We start from the raw sequence: 22,575 nt of genomic DNA on the forward strand, positions 1-22,575 counted from the left end.
ACCACACAGATGCTCTGTGAAAAAAAACAACAAAAAGAGTTACTTAAGATGCAGCTGTCAGACTCTGACACTGGGCATCTTCATCTCAGTGACCAATGTGGCACATAAAAGGATTCCATTTCATGGTCACAATAAATCCTGTCAGTCCAATGCAAGGCATAGAATTATGAATTTGTTTAGGAGCTTCACAACTTTGATAGCTTCTACATTTGTATCATTCCTATAGACAGTTTTTGGGATTTATTCCTGCTGGTTCTTCAATCACTAAATGCAATGTCCAAATCAATCTAGAAACCAATCTGGAGCTGAGTAAACAACTCAAACTGCTGTTAATTTCACTACTTTTTGTATCCTTTAATGTGTTTGCATTTTCAGCTGCTTTTTCCTTGTTTAAGCCACGAGCAGGAGTTTCTCGTGTGGGTGAGACAGAGCCTGCAGTGGCTGCAGCCCGCGCACCACTCCCGGTTCCGCACCCGCGGCACCGCTGGGCTCGCAGCGCCCCCCGGAGGCACCGCCCGCGCCCGCACGGCAGCGGCTCCGCGGCAGCGTTCCTTGCTGTTAACTAACACACAAAACTGCACGCAATTTCATTGCAAATGTTTCCAAGCCTCAGAAAGGGAAAAAAAAAAGTTCCAAGTCACAGAACAGGTGAGAAAGCAGCAGGGTAAGCCTCAGGCCTTATCTCTAGGGCACTGCAAGTCACTTTGAACTTAGCTTCAGCTTCGTTTCTCTCTCTCTCTGGGGTTTTAGCTGTCAACAAAGGCTGTGGTATATTTGGTTACTCACCATCCTTACTAAACAAAAGGAATTTATACTGTTTACCCACTAAAACATCCACTTTGACTGAGCCCTGCTCCTTTCTCTTAAAACCCTCCCTCCCCTCCAGAGGAATCCCAGACATTTCCAAAGCAGCAATTTCCTCTGCAGATGGAAGAAGAGCATTTCAGTATTTTAAAATCATGGTCATGTTAACTCTGAAGTGATGCTCTGCTTGTGCTCCTGGATACTACAGTGAGGTGTCAGAGCAACCTTGAAATTCAGTTTTGGCTTTTACTTTATCCATTAAGAAAACCTTACATTTGTGTGCTGGATTACTCTAAGATTCTGAAACAAGCACAGACACTGCACGTTTTTTGCAACAACATTTATTCTAGGTATATCAAGACTTAAATCTTATTGAAAGCAGCTACATCCATTGATTGTACATAATCTTCAAAAGCTGTTATTCTCTCTTCCAGCATATCTGTTCCAACTTTATCATCTTCAACAACACACTGGATCTGAAGCTTTTTGATACCATAGCCAACAGGTACTAGCTTGGCTGCAAAACAAAAAACCACATTTAGTACTCCTTTATTGGTGGAATCTCTTAAAGCAATTTGCAGGAATATATAAAAACAGCCTTTGGTCCACATTATGGACCATCTAATTAACAACCCAGCATTCATTATAACTGATTGAAAAAGCTTCTTTCTGTGGACCTCCACCCCTTTCCAAACCAGCGATGTGGGCAGGTAAAGGTGTTTGTTTGCTGCATGAGGAATTGTACAGGGAGATGCAGGAAAGCAGAGCTTAAGTCCTATAGCTTTTAAAACCTGTATTTGAATCTTTACCAGCCACTGCACTAACACACCTTTTCTGACCATGTAAAGACACTGAAGTACTGCAGTTCCTCCATTACAGCTGCCTACATTTCACAGATCAGCAGTGACTCCAAGTCCCACTACTCATACTCTATCCCAAGGGCCTGCACTCTCCCTCTCCCTGCTTTGAAATCTCCCCACACTTACAAGACCCCCAGACCAAGCCATCTGCTTGAATGCTTCGGACACACTCCTCTAGTTTGGCCATGTCTGTCTCATCATCCCAAGGTTTCACATCAAGCAGGATTGATGACTTGGCAACAACAGCTGGTTCTGGGGGAAGAAAATCACCATGAAAAGATAGGCATTTTCCAAAAACTCATGAATATACTTGCAAACTGGTTTTACTAGAGCAGCTTATTTAATTTCATGAACAAGAACCTGCTCACATTGCTGTGACAGGCCTCTGGTACCCACACAGATTTTTAAGTACTGCAGCTGTATACACCTCAAGGTTCAATATGCAGATACATTATGTATACACAGATTTAAGTAGATGGCAGTGTTTGTTACAGAGGAAGTCCTTCTCAGATCATCTGAGAAGGAGCCTAATGCTGTGTAACAGTTTATTTTCCACAGAGGGAATACTGCAACTGCTACAGTTCTGAACAGTTCCAGACCAGTAGCTGTGGATTAACTTGTGTACTGCAGCAGTTTCTAAACTTTTATCTCCATGTATGTAGAAAGCCCAGTCTCTGGAAAGAACAAGCAGGAGTGTATGAAACAGAACAAAAAGCATGTTAACACTCCTATTTGCTATGGGAAGGCTGAGCTCACTGGCAATCCAAGTGAAGCTAATTACTCCTGTCTCATTCCAGTCAAGCTGATCTATTATTATAGCTAATTAGTCTTTCTAGCCATCCTGTCCCAATGCATTAAAATTAACTCAGGCATAAAGATTAGAAAGCTCTTGGCACACATACTTTTGGATTTCTTTGATTCATACTGGGCCAGACGTTCTTCCCTCAGTTTCTTTGCTTCTTCACTTTCCTGAAAGAGAAATTTGCAGTTACAGAAAAGCACCAAACCTCCACATCTCCAAAGCACTACTAAACTGACTGGCATCTACTCAGATAAAAACAAATCATCACACCTGTCAGCCGAAAGATGGTGATTTTTTGTTTTACTCATCATGTAACCAGTCAAAGTTGGACAGTTCACCCCACTCCAGCCCATTGCTTTCTAACTTTTGAGTTTTTACCTTCCAAGCTTTCCAATTCTGCAAAGATAGCTACACTTGAGAATTGCAAGGTCAGAAATGTAAGTAATTTCAACTAGGTCAAGGTGAACATCTGCCTATGTGGTTATTTCTGAAAAGCAATAAGCAATAATAATACAAAAAGGTCACAAGTACCTCCTCATCATCAGATCCAAAAAGGTCAATGTCATCATCATCTTTGCTATCTGTGGCCGCACCTGTGGTATCCTCAACATCAGCAGGACCATATTTTCCCAAAGCCTTCTTTACTCCTGGCAAGCTGAAAGAAAAATGCAGGTATTAGGAACCTCATCAAATCTCAATATAATCATTGCCAGTTTATCAATGCACCTAGAAATGCATTTATAATGAAAAACTTGTGCTATAAAGAGCAAAAACCTAATTCTGCTACTTGAAATCAGAACTTAGTGAAAGACAGGCCCCCAATGCTCCTGACATGCCAGCCAAGTAATCTGTGAATATGGGATTTGCTGTAGCTTATCAAAGCTGGTATGATCCTGCCTAGTCAAGTACATGGATAGGAAAAGCTTTCTTGTTGGAATCCTTTATCTGCACGATATTCTGCCTAGGAGGAATTACCAACTACTTGTTCGTGGGTCCCTAGAACTACTTTCACTTGTTTAAAATCTAGTAAGTTACTGAAAACACATTACTACAAGGTAACTGCTATTTTCCTATATTTTAATCGACACTTTACCCTAAAGCCTTACTCTCAACAAGACAAAGGACCAGAACTCCCTGAATTTACCTGCTCTAGCAGCTCACATAGACCTGCTATCTTACAATAACCTCATAATTGTACTGCTAATGTAAATGGCTGTTACTGAAGCCATAAAACTAGCTTTGGATTTCAGGAACCCTGAACATTTTCCAGATACTCTGTGAAACCACTTGAGAATCTCAGTCTCCTTTAGCATTATAAAAACTTCAGAAGCGTACTGAGCCACCCACGTTTGGAAGTGTCTCCTTCGAAGAGGACTGAGGTTCAGAGGAAGCAGGGTAGCAGTACTGACCCTCCCTATGCTGTACCTTTTCAGAGAAGCCTGCAGTCTTCACGGATGTCAATACAGCACCTTTCATGAACACGTAAAACCAGTAAACGAGAAAAGAGATACTATTTCCTTTCATATCTCTTCCTTTTGTTTCCATGTCCTTCCGTACTGCAAATCATTAATCTTGTCCTCCGTACTGACAAAGAGGTCTGGCCTGCTTCTGGAGCTGCGTGTGCTCCACAGCACAAAACGCCACGTGGTGCCACTGGAAACCAGTTTTGCTTAAACTCGAAGAAACAATTGCAACAATTTGTAGGCTTCGGAGTTTTACCATACCTTGCCTTTTGCTTTTCATAGGACTTAATGTGATTGTACCACCGGAGAGCATGGAACAATTCTGCAGGCGGCGGGCCAGCGATCGCTTCGAAGACTGCTATATCAGCCTGGGAAGGAACGTACCTGCGGAGAACGAGCCAAGTTACCTCCCGTGCTCAAGGAACACGTGGAGCAGCGGCGGCCGCCAAGCAGCGCCGCCCGTGCAGCTGCCGGGGTGACTCGGGGCCCTCCCGCGTCCCCACCGCTTGGCTCCGCCAGGCCTGACTCACGTTCCCCGCACCCCGGCACCCCCTCCGCCGCCTCTCACCCCTCGATGTAGCTCTTGTCGGCCAGGAAGTCATTGAGGACGCGGAGACCCGCGGCGGACTTCAGGTCCCCGAAGCCCATGGCGGCGGCGCGCGGCCCACACGGTGCGCCCGCCCCGACCGCCACCGCCGCGGGAAAAGGCCTCGGCGCGCCTGCGCCGGCCTTATATAGGACAGGTATCCCTGCGCGGCACTGTACGCCGATGTATTCCTCCGCGAGAGCGAGCCGCGAGGTAGCTCCTCACGGATCGACTGCTGCAGCGCAAGGCGGGGAGCGGACGGGACACCAGGGGTGCGGGAAAGGGTCGAAGTAATAAAAATGGGGCTGACTATAAACCCGAGGAAGGTTTGCGGCATTATACGGGCTTTGTAACATTGTACTGTCGCCACACCCTGCCCTGCTGGCCAAGCGGAAGTTGCCGGAGTTGAGCGAAGAAAGAGGCGGAAAGGGACGGAAACTGCCGAGGGAGGGCAGTGCGTGTGACGGTGGCCGAAAAGGCTTTGGGCTAGCGGCGGAAATTACGCGCGTCATCGTTCGCCTATAGCTTGCCGGAAATACCCGAAGTAGTTCGCTCCGGAGGTTGCCGAGCGCGGACTGTCCTTTACGGAGATTGCCGAAGAAGGCTCCGGAGATAGCCGAAGGAGGCTGAGGTCAGTGGCGGAAAGGCCCGAGGCCGCTGCCGCAGAGGCCTTGGCGGAGCGCAGCCGTCCCGCGGCGCCGCCTCCCGTCCCGCGCCAGGTAACGGCGGTGCCGCCGCGGGTGGCTCGGTGCGCGCGGGTGCCGCTGCCCCGGGCGCCTCCGCCGCCGCCGCTCCCGGTGTCCTTGACGGGCCGGGCGGCGGGCTGGGGGCTGCCCGGCGGGCGGCGGCGCCTCCAAGGTGACCCCCGCGCCGGGTAGCGCCGTCGCCCGCCGTGCCCTCGGCCCCGGGGTCGGCGGCACTGGGCCCGCCGCCGCCGAGCTGCGCTGTCCGGCCCGTGGGGGAGCGGGGCCGGGCCGGCGCTCCGCTGCAGGCGGAGAGGCCGCTCAGTGACACCCTATGTGTGATGTATAGATTGGTAGAGAATCGTATCTTGCGTTTGGAGGAGGTAACTCACCGTCCCATAACTGTACATATAGGCGTGCATACGTGCTCCTTTGCAACTGGGGTAGAAGTTTTTACTCTGCCGGTTTAAAACTCGCCAGCAAACATCTGAACTGATAACAACAGTGCTGTTTTCTCTCTTACCAAAGCATCATGTTCCGACTGCTTGCTGTCCCCAGGACCTTAGCTGGGGTCACCCAGTCCTCCAGAGTATGTGGTAAGTGTCTGTAGTTTTTATCTGGGTCTCTGGTGATAAGTTTATGTGCATTTGTTTATTGAAGGGCGAATGTACTTTGCAGGCTAAGGGCTTCTGTGTTGCACTCTTGGTAGAATTGGGATTTTATCAGCACTCTATATAGAGAAAATCAGGAGTGGGGGTCTGATGGTTTCCATCTAGCAGTAAGTGAAAGTTGTTTTTGTTTTCTTTTTCCGTGTCCTTCAGGGCGTACAACTGCAACAGCGGCCAGCAACCAAATAGAGGTGTTTGTGGATGGCCATCCTGTATTGGTGAACCCTGGAACTACTGTCCTGCAGGTGTGGGGAGTGGCATTCTCAATGTTCTGCAACTTCCCATCTCGCTTCTTGGCAGCATTTTCTGTTCCATACAGCAAAAAGCCACCTGTCTTTACATTGTTTCTTGCAATTCTTTAGGGGTATTTTGATTGACTGTGATGCAATTTCAAGTGACAGAAATCCTTGGAGGAATTCAGTGTTTGAAAAAGAAAAATATGACATGGTTGCTTGAAAGAAGATGCATGCAGCATCAATCCCAGCTGCAAAACTTTATTTAATGCAATAACAGACTTCAATAAATTCTGGTTGAACTTCTGTCTCCAAACACTACGTGACCTTACAGTCTTTCAGAACCTGTACATTTTGTATCTTATTACAGTGTGTCTTGGGTAAATGAGGGATTGTCTACTTTTAGTTATTAGTTGTTGTGATTCAGAATGCTCGTCCTTAGCTGCTTTTATTATTCTTGGTGTGGGAAGAAAGGGAACCTGGATCTCCCAGCCTGTACCTCAGTACGTTGTTACTTTTCAGGTTAAAATTTCAAGTAAAGCTTTTTTTAAGAAGCCATTAAATGAGGATATGGTATAATGGGTTAGAACATTAAAATACACAATACAGTGGTATTTCTTCTGGCAGGCATAGCTATAATGCTGTAGCCTGGATCCCATTAGCTGTGGGGGTTTTATGCAGGAAAGGCTGTTTTCATCTGGTCTCTGGAAATCTGTTGGCTCTGTCCCCCTGTCTCTTCTTATGTCATGTTGTCTTTGAGTTTGGGGTCTATTGAAGATTGACTGTGCTGGAGTACCTTTATACAGAGGATCTGTTTTGTTGCATTATCAGAAATCATTATGCTTGTGGTTTTCAATTTTTATTTTGATGCACTTTCTGTAAAGAGTGTATGTGTTCTTAAAAAAGTAATTTGTATTGCTAGTGCCCTGTTGCAGAGAATTCTCTCTATTATTGGAGGAAAGAATGAAACAGAGGTCAGTTAGTTTTTCTAACCTTTCTAAAGGTTAGAAAAATTATATTTGTAATTGATATCCTGACATTTTTTTGCCTTGTCACAATTTTTTATTTATGGTCACTTCTTAAGATGAAAGGTCAAAGTGCACTCTGTTCTTGAGCACTGACAGTGGTACTCTTTGAGAAGCTGTATAGTGTTTTCTGAGGTGGAAATGAAAAGTCTAACTAAGATTTAATTTTCCTTTGTTTCTTATTTTTTGCTAGGCCTGTGAAAAGGCTGGAGTTCAGATACCTCGTTTTTGTTACCATGATCGTCTCTCTGTCGCTGGAAACTGTAGGATGTGTCTTGTGGAAATAGAGAAAGCTCCAAAGGTATTGTTAGTGTTTCATAGGAATTGCAATATGGAATATGCAATACAGAATTCAGTAGGAATTTTTTGCTGTGCTTGGGCCTAGTTTAAATCTTGTAAGTAATTGTTTTCATTATCTTGGAGATGAGCATTTGATAGCTGTGTGTTTGCTGTTAGATGCATTTTATGCTTTGTAGTTCAAGCTTCAGCACATTTTCATCTGGAGCTACATAAATAATAAGCTTCAGATGCTGCATGAATTTAGTTGTAGGATTAGCAGGTTCATTCTAAGGAAAGATTGCAGTTAGTAGTTTATATTTTAATGCATTGATATCTGTTGTGAAATAGTTGATTTCAGGAGTGAACACTGTCTTCAGCAGTACTAAGAAATCTATGCACATTCTTTTGGAGTTCAGTCTTGGATTACACATTTATACTCACACATAAAATTTTTTAACTCACCCCAACTTCAATTCCATAGTTTGAGCTTTGTGTCCCTGGATATGTTGGGTTATCACTAAAGGTGGAAGTCATGATGTGATTGAAAAGTAAGAGGGATTTGTTTACAGAGTGGGAGTTTTTGTTACTCTTGCAGTAATCTTGAGAAGAATTTTATTCCAAGACTTTATACAAGCTTTGTGCAAATAAATGTCTTGTAAACAATTCATACTCTGAATTTCAGTTCTAGAGGTTTTTTAGATGTCTGCTGAAGCTCTTTCATTTGCATTGTATCTATTACAACTGACATTCTTAATGCTGTAACTGCTCAAATTGGGACTGGAAATTGTAGAATTTTATATTTTGAATAAATCATAACTCATTTTACCTTTTTATATAGCAGATTATTAACAAATATGGCTTCTAGTGACTTTATCAGTTAGACTCTTTAAACTCTTTTTTTTTTCCTTGCAGACCTCTTTATTTCTATTTAACAGATACCTGTGTTAGAATTGTGGGGGAGGAGATGGGGGTTTGTGCCCATGCTGAGAAGAAATACATTGTTTTCATGCTTGCTTTTTATGGTGATTGCAGCCAGTTGCTGCTTGTGCCATGCCAGTTATGAAGGGCTGGAACATACTGACAAACTCTGAGAAGTCCAGGAAAGCAAGGTACCTTTCTTTTAGCCTCCTTTGACTGATTGGTTGTTGACGATGAGAATGATGTTGACATTAACTTCATTCTCTGAACCTAACAGAGAGGGTGTAATGGAGTTTCTGCTGGCAAATCACCCACTGGACTGTCCTATCTGTGATCAGGGTGGAGAATGTGATCTACAGGTACAACATCCAATTAAATTATGTAGACTTATATATAATGCTCTTGTCTTGGGTGAGGTTGTGCTTTCCAGCAGCCTGGATATGTGTGTGTTCTATTGTCTGTTGTAGGACCAGTCAATGATGTTTGGCAGTGATAGGAGCAGATTTAGAGAGAGCAAACGTGCTGTGGAGGACAAGAACATTGGCCCCTTAGTGAAAACCATCATGACTCGGTGTATACAGTGCACTCGATGCATCAGGTAAAGTCCTTCACTTTCACTCAGGAGAGTACTAAGCAGGCATACTTGTGTCAGTTTCTTACTAGTGAAAAAGGAACCCCATGAGGGGTAGTCAGTTTTTTTAAAATTTATTTTCTGATTGTACTTAAAAATTTTATTTCTATTAGTGACTGATAGCTGGTTTCCTGGAGCTACCAGACAGGAAATAGAGAAAGATGGCCAGTGCATGAAAGTGAAATCAGTATTCTGCAAGGCAGAACTGGTTCCATGGTGTTGGTGCCAGAATGGATATGTGACTTCCTCAGCCACAGTTGTAAGATTTATTTATTTTTGATAGCCTCTGGTAGCTATATTTATATTGTTCTGTAACCCTGAGATGCCATACTGGCCAACTTGAGCCAGATGGGAAACAGTACTATGTACCCAACTAGTTCTAGAAAGAACTTGTTACTTAGGACTAATCTTGGACTCAGTTAGTGTAATACAGTGAGTATTGAACTGCTGTGTTTTTGATATACCTCCCCCTAGTTTTTGTAGCCCTTTCTGAATGAAATTCTTCAGATAGTCCTGTATGTGATGGTGCTGAGAATGCACCTAAACAATTGTTTTCTTCTTTCAGGTGTATGAACTAATGTTTTATCTTAAGAAAATGAGATGAGGGCTGAAAAATGTTGTGTTGCTCCTTCTTTGTGCACCCACCAGGTTTGCTAGTGAGGTTGCAGGGGTAGATGACTTGGGAACAACCGGAAGAGGAAATGATATGCAAGTTGGTACTTACGTTGAGAAAATGTTTATGTCTGAGTTATCAGGAAATATTATTGACATCTGCCCAGTTGGTGCTCTTACCTCCAAGCCATATGCCTTTACTGCACGCCCATGGGAGACAAGGTAGGTGTCTTAACTCCTGCTGAAGACACAGCTTTCTCTGTTTGTTGTACGCTTTATCTTAGAATATGTCCATCTGTGATACCAAGGGTTTTCTCTGGTTTTTATTTTCTGCGTTTTTGTTGTAGACTTTTCCATAGACTGAATCTAACACAAATTTTGTTACTTACAGCTTATTTAAGAAAAGGAAGGACATTATAGTTTGCATTATAGTTTGTTCTTCCCTTAATTTTACCCTAAAATGTTTTGGACTTGTAGGTTGTGCTGATTGCTTAGTAAGAGATGCATATAAAGGAAAATACAAATTCATTTACTCACTAATTGTTGAGGATATTATTTAAAATATCTTGTGCAACTAAGCTTTTCAGCCTCAGAGCAGATCTCTGTGTGATTTTCTTAAGTAGTTGTTTAACCCTAAACAAGACCTGAAACACATTCAGGGGACAGAATCACAGAACATTAAGGATTGGAGTGGACCTTGAAGATCATCTAGTCACAACCACTCCTGCCATGGGCAGGGACACCTCTCACTGGATCAGGTTGGTCAAGACTTTATCCAGCCTGGCCTCGAACATAGGAACATGCTGGTTTGACCATCCCAGTGATATTCAAAATCCCCAGAGCTGTTGTAAGTAGTCTGGAGGAGCAGGGGAAGGCGCAGGGAGGTGTCTCCCCACAGATGGCTCTCCGGGAAGGCGGAGGGTGTAGTTACCAACCGTGTCCGCTGGACGGCGCCAAAGCACGGAGCGGCAGCGGTGCTGAGTGCGAGAACCGGCTCGGTCTCTCCAGCAGCGATTTCGTCCTATCATAGACGAGTGGCACTCCGTGACAGAATGACATCCTTAACCCACCTTCAAGAGATGATAAACAGCAAACAAGGAACACATGCAGACAGCAAGGTGTTACATACCACAGCTCTGAGAACGTGTGCAGCAACTCCCGAGAGCAGCACCTATTAAACTAGTACAATGGGCACTTATAAAAAATTTGTTTTCACACTCTCTGGTCAGATCTGTTGTTCCTTCAACTCTTTGTGCCCCACACTGGATGCTTTAAAAGACTGTTGTGATTTAACTCAGCAGGCAGCTAAATACCACCTTGCCAGTTGTTCATTTCAGCCCCCCATGTGGCATAAGAGAGAGAAAATGGGGTGGGGGAGAAATGTAAAATTTGTGGGCTGAAATAAGACAGTTTAATAGAACAGAAGAAGAAAATTACAATAATGATAAAAGAATTAGAATGTTCAAAGCAAGTGAGGCACACTGCAATTGCCCAGCAGCAGCCCCCAGCCAGCTTTCCCCCTCATTCACATGCTGAGCTTGTTGCTGTGTGGTGCAGAACATTCCTTTGGCCTGTTGGGGTCAGCTGTCCTGCCTGTGTCCCCACAGCTTCTTGTGCCCTGCAGCCTCCTTACTGGTGGGAGAAGCTGAAAAGTCCTTGATGTGGTGTAAATGTTGCTTAGCAACAACTAGAACATCCCTGTGTTATCACACTACTCTCACCCTAGATCCAAAATACATCTCTATACCAGTTACTAGGAAGAAAATTGTCTATATTCAGGTCAAAAATAAGACACTTGCTGCTTATATATGAAAGACTGAAAGTGGTTTATTTGTTCTTCTAAACAGGAAGGTAGAGTCAATTGATGTTCTTGATGCAGTTGGAAGCAACATTGTAGTGAGCACGAGAACTGGAGAAGTGATGAGGATTTTGCCAAGGCTGCATGAAGATATCAATGAGGAATGGATATCTGACAAAACCAGGTGTGTGGATGTGCTTGTGCCCACGTGTGCCCATGTGCACGCAATAAAGGCACAGTGTGGAGAACCAGAAATGTGCACAGTAGCACTGACTTTGGTATTTAGCTGGTAGTATTGTAAAGCTACAGTGAAGAAGAATAATTGTAAAATATGTTTTTTAATTCTATAATTGAAGTTGCCAAGTTTTCTAATGTTCTGATTTTTGTAACATTTTTTCACGGTAACTTCTATTTCTATTACTGATCATTTTCCAAGTTTTTGAGAAGGAAAAGTTAAACTTTCAGGGGAAATATTTCTTGGTTTTCTCTTTTCTAAAAGCCTGCAATTAGAAAACTCACTCACAGAATTATACACAATTATCATTGTCTTTGCTCTTTAATGATATTTTTGGTGTTCACTTAGGTTTGCTTATGATGGTCTGAAGCGTCAGAGACTTACTCAGCCAATGGTCAAAAATGAGAAAGGAGTATTTGTTTATGCCTCATGGGAGGATGTATTACCTCGTGTTGCTGGTGTGGTAAGAGCAGTTTTCAATATAAGTAGTCTAAAATTAATTTCTAAAACTGGATGTAGTGCAAATATTAATATCAAATTAATTCTATTTAAAAGAATTTTTTCTTTAATGTTAGAGGGGAACCATTGTGTTTCCCCTTAAATGTCTTATTTTGACTGATATTTCCTCTTTCGTGGATTGGACCTTTTAAAGAATTTTTTCTTATCATGATTTCATTTGGAGCATTGGGAGAGAAATTACTTTTATTTAAATAGGAAAGTAAACTCTTTCTCCAGAAATTTAGGAGGAAGCAATTTCCCCAAATACTCTGACCTATCTGAAGACATCTTTAAATTTATTTAAACTGTGATGTCACCACTTTTGCCATCAAAGACATTGAGTCTGTATTACTTATATCTGAATTGTGCTTTCCTCAGTGCTTTCTCTGTGTGGTGATTGATTCTGCAGCTCAAATGAAGTGCTGCATGACTGCTCTGGGTTTTGATTAAAAATTTTATGTGGGTGAAATAGAATTGAATAACTGTAATTGAACTTTCCTCAAGGATGTTTTTGTCCATTGTACAGTAGCAGGGTTCGTTACAAAAGTTATTTCTTCTCAGATAATACCTTTAAGTTTACTACCAGAGCTTGTGTTATGGAAGTTTGTATTCTGTCTGCACTGTGGCTTTGTTAAAATAAAAACATTCACCAACCTTCCTCTCTCATCACACCAAATGAGAATTAGCTACATCTGAGTGATAACTCAAGTGGGAGAGACCTGCATAGAATACAGAGACCTCTTCTTTGCTTATCATGAGTTCTGAAGGAGCTGGAGCTGCTGCCTGGCAGGAATCAGACATCACTGATCAGTTGGTGCTACTCCAGGCGAGCAGTAGCACTCTTGTTTTTGGCATGCTCTAAGTAACAAATATTTACCTGGACTAAATAAGAATTTGTTTCAGTGGTTTCTTTTGTTTATGTTTATGCTTCCTTTCTCTGCAGCTCCAGTCAGTGGAAGGTAAGGATATAGCAGCAGTTGTCGGAGGGCTGGTGGATGCAGAAGCACTAATAGCTCTGAAAGACCTACTGAATAGACTGAATTGTGATACACTCTGCACTGAAGAGATCTTTCCTACTGCTGGAGCTGGGTAAGAGGCAATGTCTGTCTATAATTAGTATGTTAATATCCAGTCTGCAGATCATCTCATGGCAATATTCTGAAATAGCAGGAATAACAATTCGTAATGCATTAGCAGGATTTATTTGAATTTACAGTCCTCACATACAGAGAGTATTTATGGATTGTGAGTTGATTTGTAGTCTCTACTCCAGCAGGGGTTGCACACTTACCCCATGTGGTACTGAATGTACGGCTGCTGCAGTTTGAGTCAGTCACTGAAAGCCAGTTACACTCTGTTGTGAGCTGGATAAGTTAGTCTGTTTCTATTTGTGGTGTGAAAACTTTAGTACATTTATGATTAGTAATTTGGATTGAGAAATCTTTTCTTTGTCTTTTCCCGAGATGAAAAAGCATTTTGAGCATTTACAATCTTTACTATTGCTTCTTTCCTTCCCTCTACTGAATTCTTATTCTCTTTCTTACATCTTTTTGTTATAGCACAGATTTACGCTCTAACTACCTGCTGAATACCAAGATTGCTGGGGTGGAGGAGGCAGATGTCCTCCTTCTGGTTGGCACCAATCCACGCTTTGAGGCACCGCTCTTTAATGCTAGAATTCGAAAGAGGTTCGTGTTCCTTGGTGGTGAATAAGCACGTGAATCCATCTGGATTTGATACGGTGCTCGGCTGGAGCTGCAGGCAGTAACTTGAGAGCATTCATTCAGATGGGAACGTTGGATTTAGTTCACCTTTTAGTAAAGGGAATGGTGATTTATGTGTGGAAAAAGGGTAGTACCCTGTAGTGTAGAGCTAGTTCATTCTCACTTTGACATTTTACATTAAGTTCACCTACTCAGACATTTATTCATTTGTTACATTACACAGATACCTCAGATTTTCTGTTTTATAGAAGTCTGTTAAAGCATATTCCTTAAAGATTTATTTTCAGCATCAGTTTATTGCTTTTTGCACTGTAACAAATCAGATGTGCTGAGTTTAGAAGCCATCATTCCAGTTTAACATTTTCTTTGCCGATTAGTGTGGCTTTAACAAACTTTTGAACATAGCTAATTCAATTTTAATAAGATATATCAGTACAAGGCAAATGAGGTCTGTAAAAGCTCTGTCCTTCTTAATGCTGGGATCTTTGAAAGTACATGATTTTAAACAGTAATGGCATTGAAATTTTGAAAGGAGAAAATGCAGTGAGACTTTTGAATGTGTATTTTCATTTACTTTTATAAGTCTGTGCCATGAGAAGCTGCAAAAAAGAAAAAAATTCTAACCAGCTAAATTTTTCTGCGTTTATCCAAGAAATAAGTAGATTTCTAAAACTGAATTGGCAGAAGCTTGGGGGGAGGAGCGAATTGAGTTCGAATTGAGCACATAAGGTGTGTTGCTGTACTGTTTCTGGAATATATCTAGAGAAATAATCTTTCTAAAAAACCTAGAGGCTTGCTTGACAGACAGAATAAAGCTAAACTGCATCTTACCAAAACAATGAATGCCATTTAAATTCCTTTGCAATCCTATTTTATGTCACTGCTGAAGATCTAATTAGTGGCTTTGATTGGGTAAAACTCTGTATTTCTTTAATTTTTATAAAATGTGTGTTGTATTTTCAGCTGGCTTCACAATGACTTGCAAGTGGCCCTTGTCGGCTCTCCTGTGGATCTGACCTACAGATATGAACATCTGGGAGAGTCCCCACAGATACTCCTGGAGATTGCTTCTGGCAAGCATGCCTTCTCCAAGGTACACAGAACTTAAGAGTGTGACTGTTAAATTCCACAGGTATTGAGTAATAATCTGAATTCCCCAGAGACAGATTTGAAGAAAAGTACCATCTTGTAGATGGGGTTATTTGCTTTTAATCAAATGCAGAGATGAAGTAATGATTAGTGTGCACCAAGTATGTATAAACTGTGTAATATATTCAGGTGTGTAAAACTTTGCAGTGCAGGAAACTCCTGGGATATTTCTTGACATAAAACAGGCTGTTCAGGTGCTGCTGTTTCCACTAAAATGTGTGGTTATTGAGTGTACAGTTGTGTACTGACAAGGTAGTTTCCTGCTTACAGCAGTTTCTCTTGGCTTTATCTCTAAGTGAAACAATGGCCATTTTGGAACTGTAGGTTTACATGGAAGACTTAAGGAGAAATCAGGAATTTATTACATTATCTGTCCCAAGAATTGTCTTTGTAGCTGTGGAATGAATTTCTGGTTGTTGGCTTGCACAGGTCCTCGACAATGCCAAAAAGCCAATGGTGGTGGTGGGCAGCACAGCCCTGCAGCGCAGTGACGGAGCTGCCATCCTCGCTGCTGTTTCCACCATTGCACAGAACAGCAGGGCCACGAGTGGTGCTGGTGCTGATTGGAAAGTCATGAACATCCTACACAGGTTTGCTTAAAAACTTTTTGGGAGAGCTTGCTTGCACATTGGGCTACACAGGTTACCACAATGTATGTGTACAGATTGCTTCGTGTACACATAAGCAGCCTTTTGGGTTAAAACCTGAAGGGAATGTAAAAACTAGAAATACAAGCAAAAACTTCTTAATAAAAATGGGTTCCTTGACCCATGTTTAAATTCTTTGACATGTTTAAATTCTACATTTGAATATCATAAATTAATAGAATTTCAATTTCTAGATTTAGACATGGAATATAAGAGGGCTTAATAAATGTGTGGTTATTGAGTGTACAGTTGTGTACTGACAAGGTAGTTTAAGTACCACAGCAGGATGCACAGCAGGCCAGTGTCACTTGCTAAATGACTGCATTTTATCTAGAGGAAGAAAAACAAAATGGCAAGAGTATTTAAATAATATGGTTTCTTTGTTTGGGTTTTTCTAATACTCCTTTTACTGTGCTGCTTCTCAACTGAATAGTTAACAGAAATGCTTCAAAGATTTCCATTTGAGAGCTTTTAATCTTAGCTATTCAGTTGGTCAGGATATTACTCCTTTTAATAGACAACTTCTCTTTCTAAAATTCTGTGAAATTGACCATCTCTGTAAAGGAAAAATTATTTCACCGAATGTAATGGCTCTCAATTCTGGAGACTCAAAAAATTTCTTCTGCCAAAAGCAGCCTCACTGATGTAAAAATAGTATAGTTAGAGCAGGGCTTGGGCCTCTGAAGGAAACTCGAATATAACATTCTGCTGCTGAAACTGAAATATTTAGTACCAAAATAATGATGAGTTAAAGAACACTCATGATACAAGTGTGGTTTGGCAGTCTTTCATGTTGACTTCCATACTTCTGGTGCACCATCCGTTCAACCTTAAGTGTAAAAAGCAACTTAACTTACTGAAACCTCTATGTCTGACTGTGTCAGACAAGATGAGTTACATTGGAAGGTCTGTACTCTAGAGAGAATCTTTTTTCTTTTAAATAAGACTGGCACCTGATTATGGAGGATTATGCAAAACTGTTGCTTTGGAAAAGGAAGACTGCAAGAAAATGGAATTATTAATTAATTCTTTTAAAAGTATTTTAATGTGTGAATAAATGAATAGTGATGAAATTGTGGCCTTAAGTCTTTGATGTTTTTGAGTAGCTGATGGCCCCAGTCTTTCATGTTCCATATGAGTGCCCTAAATTAAAGGCCTGATGAGTTCCATTCATAGCTGAAATGTCATCTGGAGCATCAAGCTTCACCAGTGAGCTGCCTGCTGCCTGCCACTAGGTCCCGACTTTCAATATCTGACTTTATTTTTGCTATCCCATCTTAAATAGGTGAGATTCCTTGTGAAAACTTTAAATGGTGTCAGCTTGTAAAAATGCAAAACTAACTCGATACTCTGTCTAAAATTTCAGCTGCCTTTGAGCTTCATGTTTGTCTTGTTACTATTAGGAACCTCTTGTATAGTTTCAAAATGTTTAGTCAGAAAAATAAGTTAGGTCTGTTCTGATGGGAGAGGGAGAATTCTGAAATTATTTAAAGTCATGATGTATTTGTTCCTACAGGGTTGCAAGCCAAGTTGCTGCTTTGGACCTGGGTTTCAAACCAGGAGTGGAGGCAATTAGGAAAAGTGCTCCCAAAGTATTGTATCTCTTGGGAGCAGATGCTGGTGCTATAACACGTCAAGACTTGCCAGAGTACTGTTTTATCATCTATCAAGGTAATTAGTAGATGTAAATTAAGAAATGTTGCTATCTTAATAGTTGGAGAAAAAGCATAAACAGTGGCATAAATCCCTTTGAGGAATTTTTGTTTTCTGCCAGGAAAGGGAACTTCTAACATAACTGAGATACTGGTTACCTATTTCTTAGGTAAAGATGGGAAACTATTGATGAGTAATGAGGGAATATAAACCAGTATAGGACTTCTGAAATATAGCTTCAGAGCTGGCAGACAAAACAGCATTAGTTTCCAGCTGTTCTGTCATACCAAAACATGATCTTACGTTAATCTAAGAATCCTTGCTCCAAGAACCCCCCAAATCTGAGTGACTATAGAGACTGAAATACCATTTACTCCTGTTTGTTCCATTCATTCTTCCCAGAGTATTAGCCAAGTAAGACCTCAGAGCAGCCAGCCTCCTGGGCTTCAGATTACTGGCTAAGCAAAACTTAGAAAATCCTTTTTTTTCTGGGAACACACAAATTCTGTCTTAGTAAAGTATTTCTTTTTATTTTGACTTACTTCTGTCTCATGGTTGTGTACTGTTTCCTCTTTCTATGTATTTAGGGCATCATGGGGATGTGGGAGCTCCCATGGCTGATATTATTCTCCCAGGAGCAGCATATACAGAGAAAGCAGCCACATATGTGAATACTGAAGGTCGGGCCCAGCAGACAAGAGTAGCAGTAACACCTCCTGGGATGGCAAGGGAAGACTGGAAAATTATTAGAGCTGTCTCTGAGGTACTGTTGCTGTTATAAGTTGCTTCTAATAAAAGTATACTGAGAGGTTAAGTTCCTTTTTGTAAACATTTTCCAATGTGAAAAAAAGGTAGATTTTCAGGAAAACATGTAGTTTTAAGAAGTAATGTTCTGTATTGAATCTGGGTTAATTCTGTAAGTTTAATCATACTGTTTCCCTTTTGAAGATAGTTCTAATGTTGCAGTTGCTGTATACTGTTGGAATCCGTAATGGGTGAAGGTTTTCAAATTTTAAAGGTCTTTGTGAAGTGCTTTAGAGGAAGCTGGTGGGAGCATGCAGTTTCTTGCTTTTTAGAAAGAAAAAAGCATAGACCAGGATCTGGTATCATTAGATATGAGGTCAAATATATGCTCACTGCTTAGAGGGAACAAGATGCATTGATAATTTCATTAACTTTTATCTCATTTGGTGGTAAGCTAAGGAAAATGCAAGTATGGAAGGAGACAAGTGCTTCCTTTTGTTTTTATGCTTTGTATAGCTAACAGGACAGCCTGGTTTTTAACAGGGGGAAGTGTTGGCTATGTAGGCATCAGAGACCCAACAGAACACTGACTTCGCTTCAGTTTGTGCATTCTAACTGCCTGTGTTTTCAGGAGTGTAGACTTTTCCTTATTTTACTTTAGAGATGTTAATGGATTGGTAATCTAAACCACTGTGAGTTAAATCCCTAGAGTTGATGGCATTTCTTTCTGTGGATCTCTCAGCTGGCTGGTCTGACCTTGCCTTACGAGAACCTCGATGAAATACGGAAGCGTTTAGAAGAAGTATCGCCCAATCTGGTTCGATATGATGACGTGGAAGAAGCAAACTACTTCATCCAGGCAAATGAGTTGGCAAAGGTAAGCAAAACTGAAGCGCCTTGGCATGATTTAGTGCTGTTATATAGCATAATGCCTTTTTGAAAAATCTTCATATGTGATACAAGGAGCATTTTTTGACCTACACTGAATGCACTTAATGCAGAATTCACTAAATAAATGCTTTGGTAACAAGCTCCTATCACAGAGGTGACTTTCTTTTCCTTTCTTACCACAGTTAGCAAAGCAACAGCTTCTTGCTGATCCTCTTGTTCCACCTCAGCTCACAATAAAAGACTTCTATATGACAGGTATGTATAGTATGGTCTTTGCATTCTGAAATCAGAACATTTTACTTAGCTTTACAGTAAGGTTCTTATGATTCGTTTAAAGCTTTCCACTAAGATACATAGGATTTGAGTCTTTTGAAGAAACAAAATTTTTTAGTAAAATTATTTGGAATTTACATAAAGCACAGACTGTATTTTCAACTAAGTGATTTTATTTATCCTCTTTGTATCCAGTCTTATAATAAATTTATTTTGTCTTGTGTCTGTGCACTGACATGTTTGGATATTTATTTTTTTTACAGATTCTATCAGTAGAGCATCGCAGACAATGGCCAAGTGTGTGAAAGCTGTTGTTGAAGGTGCCCATGCAGTAGAAGAGCCATCCATCTGCTAGAGACAAATCAGACTTCCACCACCTTCTTCTAGGTTTTTCTTGCAGTTAACTGCTGTGACTGATACATTTTTTCCAAAATCTATTTGACAGGCCGTTATATTTTTTTTCCTTCCTTCATTCACATTTTCATCGCTTCATATAGCCCCATCGTACTATAGGACTGTTGTGTCTGAGGGAACATGCAGCACTCAACTTAGTGTACCCAGAGGCAGGGTACATGATGATTGTATACAAATAAATTATAAATACCAAGCCACCCCATTACCTGTGTAATTCATGTAGTTCATGCTTCTTCCATGAAAAGAATTCAGTAAGCAACTCAGTAAATTTTGATTTTCTAGGAAGGGGTTTACATAGCAAAAATACTAGATTGGCACTTCCTTCCAGAGTATCCAGGTATGTTAATATTAAACCCTGGTCAGAACGTAAGCATGCTATTTTTGTAATGTACTTTTAAAGCAAGTTGTCCCTCATACCTGGTTTATGCCAATGTTCAGACCTATCTCTGCTCTGGATACTTGTGTGTTTCTTCATTTAGTTTCAGTTGAGACTACTCTTGGAGGAAATACAAATCATTTTGATGTTGTGGAAAAAAAAGCAGTCTTCACACAGCTTCCTCATACTGAACTGCTTTAAAATTAGCAGAAAGACTAAAGGCCTTTATACCAGTTCAAATACTGAAAGAAATTCTCAGAATAGTTTCTCTGTGCATTGATCTTTATAAAGCAAAGTGGGGGAAGGGGTTGTGTGTGGTATTTTTTGGTTGGGTGGTTGGGAGTTTTTTATGCTCTAGAATAACTTCAGAACAGTGACTCTCTCCTCTGTATTATGCTGGTTAATGTAAATTTGGAAGAAGGATAACTTCCTTTTCAACTGGCTACTAAAGTTCAGTGTAGTTCTTCCAGGAATTGTGAAAATGGGAACAGTACCATAAAGCCATCAATTCCAACTGTATTATTTGAAAAAAAAAAAGTGTTAATTTTACATGAGGAAAAGCTACACTATTCAGTGTAGAATAATACTGAGTGTATGGGGGTGCTGCTGTAGAAGTCTTAGTTTTATAAAATTCCTTTTTTCTTCCATGCTTAAAATTTTTCAGTAACAAACACATAACTTTTTAAAACATTGTTTTCCTTTTGCCCAGGAAGAAGACTCTTCCTGGTTATCCTGGTATATCACAGTGTCCTCACAGGAGTTAAGTGTTCAGTGTTGGACTTGGTTTTACTCAGCCTGCCATCTCCAGTTACCAACAGGGACAGGGTCAGTTCTCGTGGTGGTACAGAAAAGGGTAACTGCTCATTTTACTGAGGTACTGCTATGCATGTTAGTGAGGCAGCGAGGGAGACTGCAGTCTGGTTTTAATGTGGCAGTTCACTGGCCCAAGTACAGCATGAAACCTTCCTGCTGTCCTTGTGGAATGTTACTTCTTTAGCAGGAGCAGGGGTTTATTAGCACAAAGCAAAAGAAAAATGTGTGTGACGTATGCCAAAAATAGGAAGAAAGGGTGTAGCTGAATCCTGTATTCAGAAAAACACTTGGTTCTCTGGCTCCTAAGATGAAAACCCTTTTTTCACCCCCCTGCCCCCATGTTGTACAAACACAGAGGAGTAATTTCAGCTGTGCAACAAGTCAGTTATCACTTCAGAATTTATAAAGGTTCAAAAGCTTTAGATTATTTTCCCCTTAAATGTTGTAGCATTACTTTGGGAGCTCTGGCATGCTTTTTGGTTTTTTGACAGTTCTATGTCCTTCAATTAGTATTTATAGTAGATTCTTGTTTCTGTTCAAAAACTGTCCAGCCTTTATCAAGAAAGGCAAGAAGGGGAAGAAGTTCATGTGGTGCTCTCTGTCCTGTTTCTACTCTCCCATCTAACTAGTCAAGTACAGAATTTTTCAGCCAAACTTGGTAGTAGCAACAAGGCTCTCTCTATAAATTTGACTGTTGGAAACTAGATAGGAAAGAGAAGTCTAAATTAGCATTCTTAACCACTGAGTTTAGAGCGTAGCCCACCCCTTATTCCTTCTGTTCGCTCTGGTGGCTTGACAGTTGGTGCACGTGAGGACTTTTACCCAGTGACAAAAGCATAATAGGGGTCTGCAAAGGCAGGGAAGTGACATAGGCTGGGCAAAATATTTGAACAAAAATTACAGAAACAGGGCTATTCACACAACTTACCTCTGTTTATTTAAGAGAAAAAGTTTAGTCAGTGCTGCTTCTTGCTGGTCCTGAAGCTGCAACCCCTCAGGTTAGAGAATTATGAAAAAGTGGTGATGAAGAGCTGGGATGGTGGGAGATAACCATGCTCTGAGTATTGTTCCTGGTGTATGGTAAGGGCTGAGCAGGCAGGTGCTAACGCTGCCTGAGCTCTCAGTGTGCTGATGCAGCTCACTCCACATGCGAGGCTGGTGGGTGCCTTTATCCCGACTCTGCTGGGGTGGGCAGGGGCTTTGTTAGGCTTTGTTTTGGAGCTGAGTGCAGCCCCGGAGGAGCTGCAATTCCTGCAATTCCCCGAGTGCAGCCCTGCTTCCACCTGGTGGCCAACTGGCAGAACTTCTCAGTGGGTGCATCGCCAGTTACCTTCAGGCGCAGTAACCTTCATCTCGCCAGCTCCTGTGCGCTCCTGCCTGTACAGCCTGCCAAGGAATTGCAATGTGTCTGGGGAGAGATGGATGGGGTTGGTCATTAAGTATCCTCCTCTCTGAGCACAGCCCGGTGTAAACAAGGCTCTTGTGAGCAAACTATTAACCCCAAGCATGACTTTGATTAAACCTTGCCTTTTTGTAGTCTTGTCTTCAGCAGGTGCATGTGGGGAGTAGAGAAGGCAAAGGGTGTGTTAATTCAAGGTAAGACCAGACTATGCAGTTACACTTTCAAGCAAGTTTAGGCCAGGTCCATTCAGATTAAAGAGAAACTATAACTGCAGACAGATTAAAGCATCTAAGTCTAAAGCTGTGACTTCAAACCAAACAAAAACAACAAAAACCAACCAAACAAAAAACCCAGAAAACAAAATCCAAACCTTGTTCAATAGCCACCTTACTGA

At 41.4% G+C, this 22,575-nt stretch overlaps 2 protein-coding genes and 2 non-coding genes across 5 annotated transcripts; 1 reads left to right on the plus strand and 3 right to left on the minus strand.

The window, feature by feature from the left end:
- Positions 1-1,036: 1,036 nt before the first annotated feature.
- EEF1B2 (eukaryotic translation elongation factor 1 beta 2) lies at positions 1,037-4,639 on the minus strand. The gene is made up of 6 exons (XM_066553069.1): positions 4,498-4,639; positions 4,191-4,313; positions 2,998-3,121; positions 2,567-2,633; positions 1,791-1,916; positions 1,037-1,321 (listed from the first exon to the last, which is right to left on the minus strand). Exons 1-6 carry the CDS (start codon positions 4,575-4,577, stop codon positions 1,167-1,169), a joined length of 675 nt encoding a protein of 224 aa, XP_066409166.1. The 5' UTR covers positions 4,578-4,639; the 3' UTR covers positions 1,037-1,166.
- LOC136559137 (small nucleolar RNA SNORA41) lies at positions 2,144-2,277 on the minus strand. The gene has a single exon (XR_010783974.1). It is a non-coding gene; the product is annotated as a small nucleolar RNA SNORA41 (small nucleolar RNA).
- LOC136559133 (small nucleolar RNA SNORD51) lies at positions 2,706-2,785 on the minus strand. The gene has a single exon (XR_010783971.1). It is a non-coding gene; the product is annotated as a small nucleolar RNA SNORD51 (small nucleolar RNA).
- Positions 4,640-5,032: 393 nt separating the features above from the next.
- NDUFS1 (NADH:ubiquinone oxidoreductase core subunit S1) lies at positions 5,033-19,792 on the plus strand. Of its 2 annotated transcripts, none has more exons than XM_066553068.1 (19): positions 5,033-5,146; positions 5,727-5,794; positions 6,020-6,111; positions 7,318-7,425; positions 8,436-8,512; positions 8,599-8,680; positions 8,789-8,919; positions 9,601-9,786; positions 11,412-11,546; positions 11,946-12,060; positions 13,039-13,184; positions 13,655-13,783; positions 14,783-14,912; positions 15,398-15,558; positions 17,132-17,286; positions 17,856-18,031; positions 18,755-18,889; positions 19,086-19,158; positions 19,440-19,792. In XM_066553068.1, exons 2-19 carry the CDS (start codon positions 5,731-5,733, stop codon positions 19,529-19,531), a joined length of 2,187 nt encoding a protein of 728 aa, XP_066409165.1. In that variant the 5' UTR covers positions 5,033-5,146; positions 5,727-5,730; the 3' UTR covers positions 19,532-19,792. The 2 variants fall into 2 exon arrangements, with proteins under 2 accessions (XP_066409165.1, XP_066409164.1); XM_066553067.1 differs by having other exon boundaries at positions 5,068-5,234.
- The last annotated feature ends 2,783 nt before the right edge of the window (positions 19,793-22,575 follow it).

The sequence above is a fragment of the Molothrus aeneus genome, chromosome 7 (assembly GCF_037042795.1).
Source record: "Molothrus aeneus isolate 106 chromosome 7, BPBGC_Maene_1.0, whole genome shotgun sequence".
Lineage (NCBI taxonomy): Eukaryota > Metazoa > Chordata > Aves > Passeriformes > Icteridae > Molothrus > Molothrus aeneus.